The following is a 13,733-nucleotide window of genomic DNA, read 5'->3' as shown; positions in this document are numbered from 1 at the left end:
TATAAAATTAAATTTGAAATGTCTGATTTGGGTTTTCTAACTTATTTTTTGGGTATTGAAATAACATACTCTCATAGAGGGTACTTATCTCAAACTAAGCTTGCTTCTGAGATCATTGACAGGTCAGGTATTACAGATGAAAATGTTTGTGAAACTCCTGCTATAGTAGGAGCTAAAATGAAGATTGATGATGGTGTTCCTCTTCCTGATCCTACTCCCTACAGAAAACTTGTAGGATCATTGATGTATCTGAGTATTACCAGACCGGATATCTCTCATGCAGTCCATACGACAAGTCAGTTTCAGCATACACCAACATCAGTCCACATGAGTGCCATCTTGCGAGTCGTAAGATACATAAAGGGTACTCTAAATAAGGGAGTGTTTTTGTCATCTTCTTCTGATTTAAAATTAATTGCTTATACTGATTCTGATTGGAGAGGTGACCCAAATAATCGTCACTCCACCACTGGTTTTTGTGTATTCATAAGAGACTCACTGATTTCGTGGAGATGTAAGAAGCAACAAAAAGTTTCTCTATCCTCCACTGAAGTTGAATATCGTGCCATGACAACTACTACCATGGAGATTTTGTGGATTCATTAGCTTTTGGAGGATATGGGAATTGTTATAGAAGGGCCCACCAAGTTATGCTGTGATAACAAAAGCGCCATCTACATTGCCAAAAATCATACTTTTCACGAGCGGACCAAACACATTGAGATGAACTGTCACTATGATCGAGAAGCTTATCTAAAAGGAGTCATAGATCTTCCGTATGTAACTTCAGAATATCAGTTGGCAGATTTCTTCACCAAAGCGTTGTGTGCTCCACGCTTCAACTTTCTTCTTGGCAAACTTTCAGTCATCTTGCCCTAAGTTTGAGGGGGGTGTTAAAATATGTATCTCTATCTTGTAATCCGATACATATTTTATACATATAAAAGATACTACATATACATATATTATATATATGTATATGTATTATCTTTTATATATATAAAATATGTATTTCCTCATTATTAGCCATAAGGGTAGTTTAGGTATTTCCTGTATTTTTGCGCATATTCACATTACGAATATGCATGTAATTTTTACTATTTTATTCTTTTCCTTTTTTCCTTTTTTCTTTTTGATTTTTTGACCTACCTTGGGGGCCCAACCATATAGACGTTGGGCCCTTCCAACGGTCACAATTGTGACCGTTGGAGGGGCTCCAACGTCTATATGTTGGCCCCTCCAAGGCCTCTTGATGTATATAAAGAGGGGCTCTCCCCTTTGTAGATGCTATGGCTTTGAGTCAAAGCCCAAGCTCCTAATAAAGTTCGAATATTTATTTTTATGCCTTTGGTGCATTTGTGAGAGTTTGTGATTTTGTGCTTTTATGCACAAGTGTTGTAAGTGTTCTTATTGTGCATGTGTGCTATTCTTTATCAAGAATATTGAAGTCTTGATCATAGTATCTTGTTGAAGATACTTTTACATAGCCTTGTTCCAAAATAGACATTTATAAGTCCATACAGCTCAAAGTTGTGGATGTGGCAACAATGCCATGAGGGATGAACCTCAGGTTTCGTTTCTACTCATATTGACACTGCCATGTGCTGTAGTTTAGGCTGATTGTCATGAAGTTCTGTTCCTTGAGCCGTAATCTTGAGCACATTTGGTGCAATTTGGCGGCCACACAGATTTCGCTGCATTGTGAAATCATGGGTTACTGGAGTCCAGGCAGTAGGGCTACCCTTACTCCTACCCATCACTCAAGCTCTTACAAGTGGACTGAGAGTTTTTCAGTCCATAATGATGCCTTTAGTCAACCAGGTGTGGGAACTCCACACAGCTTGTATGTGATGAAAGTGCATTCACTAACATCACAACATTCACTAATACCACAAATAGCGTGGCATCACTATTAGCTACAAGATGCAACCATTTGTGGTGCTTGGTACCTTACCTTCTATACCAATCTTTGATCCACAATGCCCTTTCTGAAGTATGGAGAATTGTTACCATGCTTTGATCCACAAGGCCACTCATCCTCTCCTTTTTTTGTGTATAAATAGGGGTGAACCCCTCTTGGTATTTTTCACTCTTGAGAGCTCTCTCTCTCTTCAATAAGAGACATTTATATTTTTATGTTGTGTTGTCTCTTGTGGGTTTGGGTGTTAGCCCTTTTGTTTGTTCATTAGTGGATGTTGTAAGTGCTTAATGCACTCTTTGCTTTTCTGCATATTTCATTACAGTGCTATGATCTTAAAAATAACAAATTATATGTATCAAGAAATGTGTCTTTTCTAGAAAAAGAAAGTTCTTTTGAAAGTGAAAAATCCAAAGATATTGCTGAATATTCCTTTTTAATCGATTTAACTTCAAAATTCAATGAAGAAGATTTTGAATATAGCTTTGACAATGATCAGAGTCCTATTATTTTTTAAAATGATAGCGAAGACCAAACTAGTAGGGATGTTGGTCTGCAATATTCAAGACAAAGAGTTGGAGGGCAACACCCACCATGTGCATTAGAAAGGTTTTCTGAAGTTCTCCCTCGTAGGACTTCTAGAATTTCTCGACCTTCCGACAAATTTGTCTTTTACGAATCTTTTTCACCCTCGCATAGAGCAGCCCTTGCATTAATCTAATCCTATGTTGAACCTTCCTCATATTCGGAAGCCAATAACCATGAAGAATGGGTTGAAGCTATGAAAACAGAATTGGATGCATTAGAGAAGGCCAACACTTGGTCCATTCAAGACCTTCATTTCAGAAAGAAACCTCTAGGCTGTAGATGGGTCTATAAAGTCAAAACTAAAAGTGATGGAACCCTAGAAAGATATAAGACACGACTCGTAGCCAAGGGTTATGCTTAAGAGTATGGCATTGACTACGACGAAACCTTTTCCCCTGTAGCCCGTATGACCACTGTTAGAACTTTAATTGCTTTGACTTCTATCAAAAAATGACTTATATTTCAAATGGATGTCAAAATTGTTTTCTTAAATGAGAGTCTTGTTGAAACAATTTACATGGAAGCTTCGCCTGGTATTAGTATTCCTAAGGGTAAAATACTTCGTCTTGAGAAGACCCTTTATGGCCTCAAATAGGCACCAAAAGCCTGGTATGACAGATTTAGTCATGTTATGACTGATATTGGATTTCATTCTTGTTTGACTGACACTACATTGTTTATTTAAGCAATTTGATGCAGGTATCATCATCCTTCTTCTTTACGTGGATGATATGATCATCATTGAAAGCGACAAACAGTGAGTTATCAATATCAAAACTCTTCTTAAAACTCATTTTGAAATGTTTGATTTAGGATTATTGAGATACTTTTTAGGAATAGAAGTTGCTGATTCCCCTCGTGGGTATTTGATATCTCAATCTAAATTTGTTTTTGATATTGTTTTCAGGTCTGACATTACAGATGATAAGAAGATGTACACTCCAGAAGTGGTCAATGTTAAAATGAAAATTGATGATGGAGAGCGTATTGATGATCCCACTCCGTTCAAACAACTTGTTGGAGCACTTTCCTACCTCTCCATCACTTGGCTAGACATAGCACATGCTGTAGACACAGCTAGCCAGTTTCAGCATGCTCCCACTTCTGTTCACATGGGAGCGGTTTTACGTATTATTAGATATTTAAAGAGTTCTCTCTCACGAAGATTCTTCTTGTTTGCATTGTTACCATTAGATTTAATTACTTATACTGATGCTGACTGGGGAGGTGATCCTAATAATAGGCACTCAACCACTGGCTTCTGTGTATTTTTAGGCGAATCTCTCATATCATGGAGGTGCAAGAAGCAGGAGAAAGTTTTTCTTTCCTCCACTGAAGCTGAATATAGAGCCATGACAACCACCACAATGGAAGTTGTTTGGCTCAGGCGACTGCTCACCGATATGGGAGTTGAAGCAACACAGGCCTCACGAATGTATTGTGACAACAAGGGTGCAATCTACATCGCAAGCAACCAAATTTTCCATGAGCGCACCAAACACATTGAGATCGATTGTCACTATGTCAGAGATGAGTACTTGCATGAAACCATTGATCTGCCATATGTGACGTCAGAATACCAATTGGCATACTTTTTCACCAAGCCTCTCGCGGCTCCCAGATTTCACTTTCTCTTAGGCAAACTTTCGCTCATTGTACCGTAAGTTTAAGGGAGAGTGTTAAAATGTAAACATAACATATATAATAATAATATTATTGTTATATATTTTTATAGTTGTACTTTTTTATTTTTTTGTAATTTTTCTTTTTCTTTTTGGTATCTAGTTCTATTAGAACTAGATACATCTAGTTTGGTCAAGTTCCAGTTGGAACTTGACCAACTTTCTAGCTGTTGGAACTAGTCCAACAGCTAGAATTCTAGCCGTTGGACTAGTTCCAACAGCTAGAAAGGGAGAGCTCCTTATGAGCTCTCCTTAATACTCTTGTATAAATAGGGATGCATCCCCTTGTAAAATGATTCCTCCAAATGCTTTTTAAGCATTTTGTTCTCATAAATAAAGTGTTATTTATTTTTTAATCATTTTCCATTTATACCCTTTTATGGGTCTTGTCTAAAGTATCTTTTAGATACTTCATTTTGAGTAGATTCAAGTGCATTCGTGGAGCCTACCGTTTCATTACAGGACTTTCCTCTTTGGAATATGGATGAAACAACGGCTTTGAAAAGACGCCTGCTTTGTCAACTTAAAATACTTTCAATAGCCTGAACCCTCATGTTTTTTGTCTTACTGCATTTGTCTTCACAACCAACAGGTTTTGACTTCAGTGAGGTTTCTTTTGTGAATATGCAACTTCTAGAGAATAACAGATAACATCTGCAAACATATTTTAAGTGTGAAAAACATATGCTTCCTTCATCTGATTCCTGCAGAATCCTGACTGCTGAACCCGAAAAATCCTTTGAATTTTCCAAGTACAGTCCAAAGGCCTTGTTTGATTGGGAACAGATTCAAACATACTGTCAAAATAGATTAAATCAAGAGGTGCGTACTTTTCCCTTCGTTAAGTGTTATACAAGTTGTTTAGTTGAAGATTGACAAATAAGATCAGGTGAATGCTTGTAGATAATTTTTTCACACGCACACACAATCACGTGTCTGTACATATCATTCATGCACTTGTGCATACATCTCATCCTTTCTTCCTAATTATTTCCTTTCCTGATTGTTATGATTGATTTATCTCTGCCATGTCTAGCTCGCAGAGAATCTCGAGCTGCAAAAAGGATGAAAAGTGACAAATCTCTCAGCAAGCTCGAAACACTTGCTGACCTAGCTATTCTTGATGAAAATGAGAAACATCATGCTCCCACACATGCACCAACCACAAAGCATCCGCGTCATTTTCCCGATTGCTCATGCATTGTCTGCATCCAGTGTAACGCCCCAAAAGTAGACTTGAAAAACGAAGATTTACATTATTTTCCTTTGAAATTCAGAGTTTGCAGCAAATATTTTTTTAGGATACCAATTGTTTTTAGTTACACGCAGAAGTCAATTCTTTTGAGCACGTTAGCAAGGAACCCAATAAAACCCATTCCCTAACTGAACCAAGCAATTAACAAAAGATAGAAAAGATTTTATTTACAAAAAGGTTTAGTTTGTATAAAACAGGGGGAAATCATCCACCCTTATCAACATAAGTACAAAAACCCCCAAAAGAGAAGCAGCCAGAACGCCGAGAGAGGTGAAGCTTGGATCATGTAGCATTGCACCGCCGCCTGTTAGGAGAGCCTACCTGTCACCTACACTCATAAAAATGGGGTCAGTCCTGAAAACTGGTAGGTGCGCGAAAAGAATAAAATGAACAACAACTAAGCTAAAGCATGCTCAAATCTAAGCAGATAGAAACTGATACAATAGGCAGTAAACAAGTGAAAAGCAAAACCAATCAGTATATCATCATGAGCTCAAGCAAGCTAGTGGCAGTCAAAAGCAAGAACGAAGAACAGCTGTGAGCATGCCATATTGTATCTGATTATTATCTGATCATTGTGGGTACGCACAATGTATAAAACATAGAAACAATCAAAATCCATTCGGGGGTTCATTATGCTATGTCTTTTATCATACCCCGAAGGACTGACTGGGTCCGCTCCTAAGGGAACGACCAGTGGCCAAGAGAGTAAGTTCCCAAAGGCAAAACAGGGCCCAAGGATGCATCCAACTTCTGCAGAAGTGTCGGACGACTACCACCTAGGATACTTATGGTAACGCCATTTCCCCTAACTCCGATGACTGGAGAGGTCGGACCTTTGCCCGTAATAGCCATTAATGGCCTGTCCATCGGAGGTTTTGTACCATCCATCCTCTCTCTTGATGAACCGTCCCGAACAAGCACGATGAGGAGTTTTTCTTCATCATCGCCTTGCTCTACATGCTCTGATCGATTCGACCCATTCAAGCATTTTGCCTGTGAAGGCGCATGATTATCATTTAATGCAATGTCCACAATTATGCTTTCTCGCACACCATAAAGCCTATCCATCTTGTGCTACTCATCGTAGCATCACATATTATTGCCAAGAGATGCGGCCAGGCTGATAGCCACGGACCACAAAGAAGCACTCAAAACAAGCTCAAAAACTGTCAGCAATCTCTAAAGATACCTGCGAAATAAAACAATAGCATGATCGCAATTTATATAACGCAGGCAAGAAGTAAAGCAGTAAGAGTATAAACAACAAGCAGGTCAAACACAAGACCAAGGCGCATAGAGCGCGAGGCAACAAAAATAAAGTACAAAAACGTAAACAGGACAAGGATCGCGAAACCGCGTCCTTGAATCAAAAGACAGAAAGTAAAGTGCCAGGACAAGGATCGCGAAACCACATCCTTGAATTAAAAGAACATACATATATAACTTATGTATATACGTATATAATTGTTCTCTCGTTTGTTTATCTTTTCTTTAGTTTTAGTTTTGTTCATTCAAAAGTCCTTCCACGCAACTTTCCCCTACCTTGGGGGACTGCGGTCTCCCAAACGCCTGCGGGCGTATGTATGAACGGTCTCAAGCCACGAGACACGTGTGCGCTCCGTCGTGCAACCTGCAAGCGTTAAGAGTTAGCGTGCAAGAACAAAGATGAGGCAAAGACCTAGCTACGAAAGAGGGATTGGAAAACAGTCCCTGTCGAACAACAAAGCAGGTGACAGGAGCTCTGCTCCATGTCGGCTAGGCAAATGGCAGGGGCTTCGCCCCTTGCCAAAAAAAAAATGAGGGACAGGGGGACGGAGCCCCCTTGTCGAAACAACAGTGGCAGGGGGCTCCGCCCCCTGCCGGACAACGAGGGACAGATCCCCCTGTCGAAACAACGGTGGCAAGGGGATCCGCCCCCTGCCGGAAAACAAGGGACAGGAGGCGGAGCCCCCTGTCAAAACAACAGTGGCAAGGGGCTCTGCCCCCTGCCAGAAAAGAAGGGACAGGGGGCGGAGCCCCCTGTCGAAACAATAGTGGCAGGGGGCTCCACCCCCTGCTGGAAAACAAGGGACAGGGGGCCCCTGTCAAAACAACAGTGGCAAGGGGCTTCGCCCCCTGCCGGACAACGAGGGACAGGGGGACAAATCCCCCTGTCGAAACAACGGTGGCAGGGGGCTCCACCCCCTGCCAGAAAAGAAGGGACAGGGGTCCGCCCCCTGTCAAAACAACAGTGGCAAGGGGCTCCGCCCCCTGCCGGAAAAGAAGGGACAGGGGGCAGAGCCCCCTGTCGAAACAACAGTGGCAGGGGGCTCCGCCCCCTGCCAAAAACACAGGGAAACAGGGGGGGTGAAGCTCCCCTGTCAACACGACAGACGAGAGGGAGAGGAGGGTCTTACCAGGGAGGCCACCGGCGATGATCCCGGTGTCGCCGGCGAATGCAGAGAGACAAAGGCGTGAAGACGCCGGAGGTGTCGACCGAAATAAAAAAGGACGGTGGTGGGTCGCTGGCACCCACACAGCAAGGGAAAAATGGGTGGTCGTTGTAAAACCCGCTTTAAAAAAAAAATTGTTTGGACCCGGGCCGGGTCTGGTCCGGACCCGACCCTGGCCCCTTTTTATTAGGGTTTTAAGTAACCCGAGCTGTCGGGCGCCGCAACCCCCCCCTTTTCTCCCCCTTTCGTTTCGGGTGAATTGGGGAAACCCACCGAGGTTTCCCCTTTCATCGCCCTCCTGGAGCTTTTAAAAGCTCTGCAGGAGAGCAATGGGAGGCACAACCCTTCGCCCCCTGTGCCGCCTCTTCCTTCGCTGCGCACGTCGCCGACCGCCAGCCACCTCGCCTCCTCTCCTTCCAGGTACGCCGTCTCCACCTTCTTCTCCTCCTCCCCCTCCCATCTCTCTGTCACCTCGCCAGGACGCCGGCAGGCGGCACACGGCCTCTGCCGCGCCCTCCCACCTCCCTCCTTGCCCATTGGAGACCTGACAGGGGGCCTACAGGGCCCCTGTCGTCCCCTTCTCTCTTTTGGGGGTTCGTCGGAGTGCCGGCAGGGGGCCAATGGCCCCTGCGACACCCCCTCGCCCCGATCTCTCTCTCTCTCTCTTCGGCAGGGGTTTGTCCCCCTGCCATCGTCCTTTCGCCGGACGGCAGGGGCTCGGCCCCTGCCGATTCGCTGTCGTCGGCAGGGGTGCGACCCCCTGCCGTTTCAGTGTTGTCGGCAGGGGAGCGACCTCTGTCGATTCATTGCTGTCGGCAGGGGCTAGTCCCCTGCCGATTCGCTGTCATCAGCAGGGCTGCGACCCCCTGCCGTTTCAGTGTTGTCGGCACGGGAGCGACCCCTGCCGATTCGTTGTTGTCGGCAGGGGCTAGCCCCCTTCCGATTCGCTGTCGTCGGCAGGGGTGCGACCCCCTGCCGTTTCAGTGTTGTCGGCAGGGGAGCGACCCCTGTCGATTCGTTGCTGTCGGCAGGGGCTAGCCCCCTGCCGCTTCGCTGCCGTCGGCAGGGGTGCGACCCCTGCCGCTTCAGTGCTGTCGGCAGGGGCTAGCCCCCTGCCGCTTCGCTGTCGTCGGCAGGGGGCGACCCCTGCCGCTTTAGTGCTGTCGGTAGGGGCTAGACCCCTGCCGATTCGTTGCTGTCGGCAGGGGCTAGCCCCCTGCCACTTCGCTGCTGTCAGCAGGGGTGCGACCCCTGCCGCTTCAGTGCTGTCTGCAGGGGCTCGCCCCTTGCTGCCTCGCTATGTTTGGCAATGGCTCTTTCTCTGCCACCTTGCTGTTTTCGGCAGTGGCTCATCCCTGTCGCCTAAACCTACCCATGTCCTCGTCGCACCATTAATTATATTAGCAAAATTGAATATTTAACACTCTTGCATATTTACGCAATAGGTCCCGATCGTGCTCCACGGCTCAACCCTCGTATTATCCTCTCGCGTAGGCGTACGCAGCTGCACGACATCCCAAGGTAGGGTAAAGTCGCACAAAAGGCAATTGATGAACGTATTTAAGTTGAAATGATTAAGATGCCATGCTAGATATGCTTAGAGTTATATTGCTTCTGCATTGTGTATTATCATGTTTGTATGCTCATGGGTCGAGGTACAATTTCATTCTTCGATTATTACTTTGTGTAGTTGTTTATGAATTTGAGGTGTGGTTTCGTACTTCTTGCAATACCTATGCCATTTTTTTATTGCATACATTTTTGCCTCCACGTTTCCTTTAAGTGAGGTCTGACTTCGGGTCTCATGTATTACTTATGACCTTATGTGTTTGTCTATCTAAGTGGCCAAGGTATGGTTTTGGTACATCGTGTGTTACTTATGTGCTTTTTGCTCGAGGTGCGGCATCGCAAGCCGAGAGTTGTTTGTCGTCATGTTATAACCTGCATATGTTGACACTTATGGTAAATATGTACCTACATAAATGTAGTCTTGTGCCCATCTTGATTTCACTTGTTTTCAAAACACTAGAAGTTGTGCTTGTGCATTTCAGTTCTCTAAAAACGAGTTTCCTTCTGTGAACCCGGTGCTCTTCAAAATGCACAACTTTTGCAAAGTATGATTAAATCTTGCAGGATTGCGAAGTCACATTTGGCCCCTCCCAAGTCCACACACTTGAGAGAAATGTTTTATAACCTTGATTCAAGTTGCGGCTCATTTTGAATAACCCCGATCAGGGGCATGAGCATATGAATGAGTGGGGTTCTGTTGAAGGACCCATTCTTTATGTATCAATCTAGTGTCACATGTCGATACTAAGATAAATTTTGGATGTATGATTGATAGTGTTGTGTCTTGTGTGAATGACTCAATGTGGCATTATGGCTTTTAAGGATGAATCGTGCCAAATGAGCACTCCTATATTCTTTGAATTGTTATGAAGTTGTGTGTTGGGTGTTCCTTTTGAGAAGTCCACACACCTCCCTGGTTCAGTATAGCGTACTTTTAGACATGCACAACATGTTAAGTACTTTGTTGATCGGACGAGAGATCCGAGATGACCTTGCATCATGAAATATGAAAAATGTTGTTGAATTGAATTCAAGACTTATCTTGCCAGGATGTGTTGTATTAATTCTTTTGCAGATAAGATCTGTTGGGGTTTCTTTTGTGGAACCATTTTCCTTTCATCGTAGTCGTACTTTTGACAAGTACGACTGTACTTTTTGACAAGTACGTCTTCTTACGTTGCGATGATTGGATAAGTAGGTTGTGGCAACCTCGATGAGTGCAAATAACAAAATGTTGTGATCACCTAAATAAGTGATGTTTTCGCCTTCACCGGCAAGATACTCGAGTTGATCGAAAGACCAGAGTATGTAGAATGAGTTTTCAGTTAACTACCCCTGATGTACACATTCGAATCGCTGACTCCTGTCAGGAGAGAGGACGGGAAGGTACAAAACTTCGATAGACAGGCCATTAATGGCAGTTACGAGCAAAAGACTCGGCTTTCCCAGTCATCGGAGTTAGGGGAATGGGACTACCATAATTATCCTAGGTGGTAGCTCTCCATGTTTGGGATGCATCCATTGTTTATGCTGCTTTGGGGATTTCTCTCTTGGTCACCGACTGTCCCCTTAGGTGCGGACTCAGTCAGCTATCCGGGTTATCATAAAATACATAGCATAATAAACCCCCGGATCAGTCTAGGCTATTTCTAGAGTCGTGCCTTGTGCGTACCCGCTTGGCCAGTTAATATCGAAACATAAGTTAAATCGGATCGCAATGTGTTCAGTTATGCACGTATGAAAGTTATAGGGTACAACAGGTTCAATACTTATGGAATTGTGTGTGTGGTTGATGAAGCATTGTATTTTGCTAGTTAACTTTCTTGTGCAGTGCTTTGCTTGTAATAGTTATCCTACTTGTGCCAGTAAAATGCTTGTAATAATTTTAACATTGTGTTCATGATAGTTGCTCTGTGAATCTGTTGAAATTAAATTGCTATATAATTGCCTGTCTACTTGACATATTAAATTATTCTGCTTAATTATGTTCAATATTGTCATGTCTGTGCACCTACCAGTTTTTAGCGAAACTGACCCATTTTATGGGCAGGTTTTGGATAGGTAATACAGTCTGCGATGGCACGATGGCGTGATGAGTTCAAGATAGAGCTCTTTCCTTAATGTTTCGCTCTTGAGGACATGTTGGTAAATTTAGTATAAAGTGTGTTTTAAAATTTCTCTTTTATTAAACCGTGAGTTAATAAAACTGTTTTAGTAAGCTTCTTCTTGGTTTCAACAAACGAATTCTCAATTATTGAAACTCCATTTCTAAACCATTTGATTTCAATGGTTGTGCGGGATTTGACAAATGAAAGTTTACGCTGTAATGCGCTCAAGGTCCATTGACTTGTGGTTTTCAAAAATATCATTTTCCGCTGAAGTATTATTTAAACTCTGATTATTGTATGATTTCAAAGGTTTCTAAACTATTCTAAAAGTTACAAGTCCTGGATTTTTGGGGCGTTACAGTCGTTGGTGTCGCTCGCTGGCAGCCACGGCTAGAGGCAGCAAGAGAAGGTCGGCGGCGTCGCTCACCGGCAACCGCGGATACGAGAGGTGGTCGGCGACGTCGCTCACCGACAACCACGGCCACGGAAAGCGAGAGGAGGGCGGTGGGGACCACAGAGAGGAGAGAGAATGGGCGAGGGCATTAGCCCCTCGCCCAAGGCACCCGTGCCTTTTTACAAGGCACGAGCGGGCTTCTCGATTCTTCGAGAAGCCCGATCCGGGCGAGGGCTCGGATCTGAGTCATGCCCAGTCTCAGATCCGGGTCTGACTCGAGCTCGGATCCGAGCCAGTTGAGGGCGCGGATCCGGGGCAGTCGGGGGGCTTGGATCCGAGGCAACTGGGGCTTGGATCCGAGCCAGCTGGCTAGCCGAGGCACGTGTCCGACACGCGCCTAGCGCGTGTCTGACACATGTCAACGTCATCATCATTTTTTTTTTGGACTTTACATCCAGCCTCCAAGTGGCCAAGGTCCCAAGCATGATCTTACTTGCACGTGCAATGTTTGTCTGACAGTCAAGAGACGGTTCCAGACTCTCACGTTGCGAAGAAAGAAGCTCCAGTCTGAGAAAGAAGCAGAAAATGCTCAAAGAAACCACAAGAACTCACCAGAGAAAGCAGAGGAAAAGTTTGAAACTAGTGCCAGGAAAGTGGTAGAGTCTGAGAGATGACAACCCAAGTAAAAAGAGTTCAGATTTATCCAAAAATTCAGCAGATAATGGAGAGCCATTGTCCTGTTTGGCTTATAATAAAGAGAAGAGTGGTAATGTAGAGAAGTGCCAGATAGATTTGAACTGTCAGCCTGAGCGCGAAGAGGATTTCTCTCCACATTCAGATTTGAGCAGCATGATGAAGACGTTCTGCAATTCTCTGTGGATGGGGATCCCATGTTCTTCCACTCACCATGAGCAACTGGTAGGAGCACATGCTGTAGATCCAGTTGATGATCAGTCGATGGACAAGGCTAATGGTGGTCTCCATGAGCTTGTCTGGCAGGAAGCTGATGTGGGTGTGTCTCGAACGACCAACTTTTCCAAACCAGGACCAATACCAGCGAGTACTGTTGCGTGATGAACTTCCATATTTGATCTGCTATGGGGCTCTCTTAGTTGATCATCAAGGAGTTTGTTGATGTCCTAAGAGGACAGGATAACTTCGTCATCCTCTGAGAATCAGTTGTCCCTTGTGCTGGGCGGCAGCCCATAGTGGAGGAAATGCTGAAGTCAAGGTTTGTATCATTGCAAAGAGTTTATAGGATTTCGAGATGTTACAGGAGAAATTAAATTGTAAGCCTACTGTGTGGCCGTCTTTGTTTGTAGGAAGATTTTTTTTTTCCTTTTTTTAAAGTGCAGAGCATAAAGTTTAATAATGCGCCATTCCTGCAGTGCAACACTAACTAGTTATTCTTGAGATGAATGGAGATCGTGGCCAGTATTTCTCTTTTTTTGTGTGGCACAATCAAGTTGGATCCATTGGAAATTGGTCCCTAATTGGTGATCTCTTATTAATGCAAGATTACTTTCCCAAAGGAAGCAGAACCTTTGGGGGAACTGTGATAGTGATATGCTTTCATTGATGGACTGCCCAGCAAGGGCAACCAGCAGGCCCAACAATGTGGGTCCCCATGTTTGCATGATGGACGTCCACAATGGAAGTGATGAACCGTTGTGATGCCAAAACATCAAAAAATGATGATTTGGCATATCACTTGATCCCCTATGGATCACCTGTCACAGTAGAATGTTAGGAGATCTATTGTTCAATTCATCTTGTTAAGATAG

The 13,733-nt window shown here is 43.9% G+C and overlaps 1 protein-coding gene across 1 annotated transcript in view; it reads left to right on the top strand.

Moving 5' to 3' along the window:
• LOC149834657 (B3 domain-containing protein Os07g0563300-like) overlaps positions 1 to 13,121 on the top strand; it is an 87,325-nt gene extending 74,204 nt beyond the window's left edge. The window contains exons 11-14 of the mRNA XM_090009424.1: positions 11,917 to 12,217; positions 12,408 to 12,605; positions 12,712 to 12,957; positions 13,062 to 13,121. Coding sequence (XP_089865550.1) covers positions 11,917 to 12,217; positions 12,408 to 12,605; positions 12,712 to 12,957; positions 13,062 to 13,121 — 805 coding nt within the window. The remainder of the gene's footprint in view (positions 1 to 11,916; positions 12,218 to 12,407; positions 12,606 to 12,711; positions 12,958 to 13,061) is intronic.
• The last annotated feature ends 612 nt before the right edge of the window (positions 13,122 to 13,733 follow it).

The sequence above is a fragment of the Nuphar pumila genome, chromosome 6 (genome assembly GCF_984573655.1).
Source record: "Nuphar pumila chromosome 6, dmNupPumi1.hap1.1, whole genome shotgun sequence".
NCBI lineage: Eukaryota > Viridiplantae > Streptophyta > Magnoliopsida > Nymphaeales > Nymphaeaceae > Nuphar > Nuphar pumila.
The sequence above is the reverse complement of the archived record's forward strand: the minus strand, read 5'-3'. Positions and strand labels throughout refer to the sequence as shown.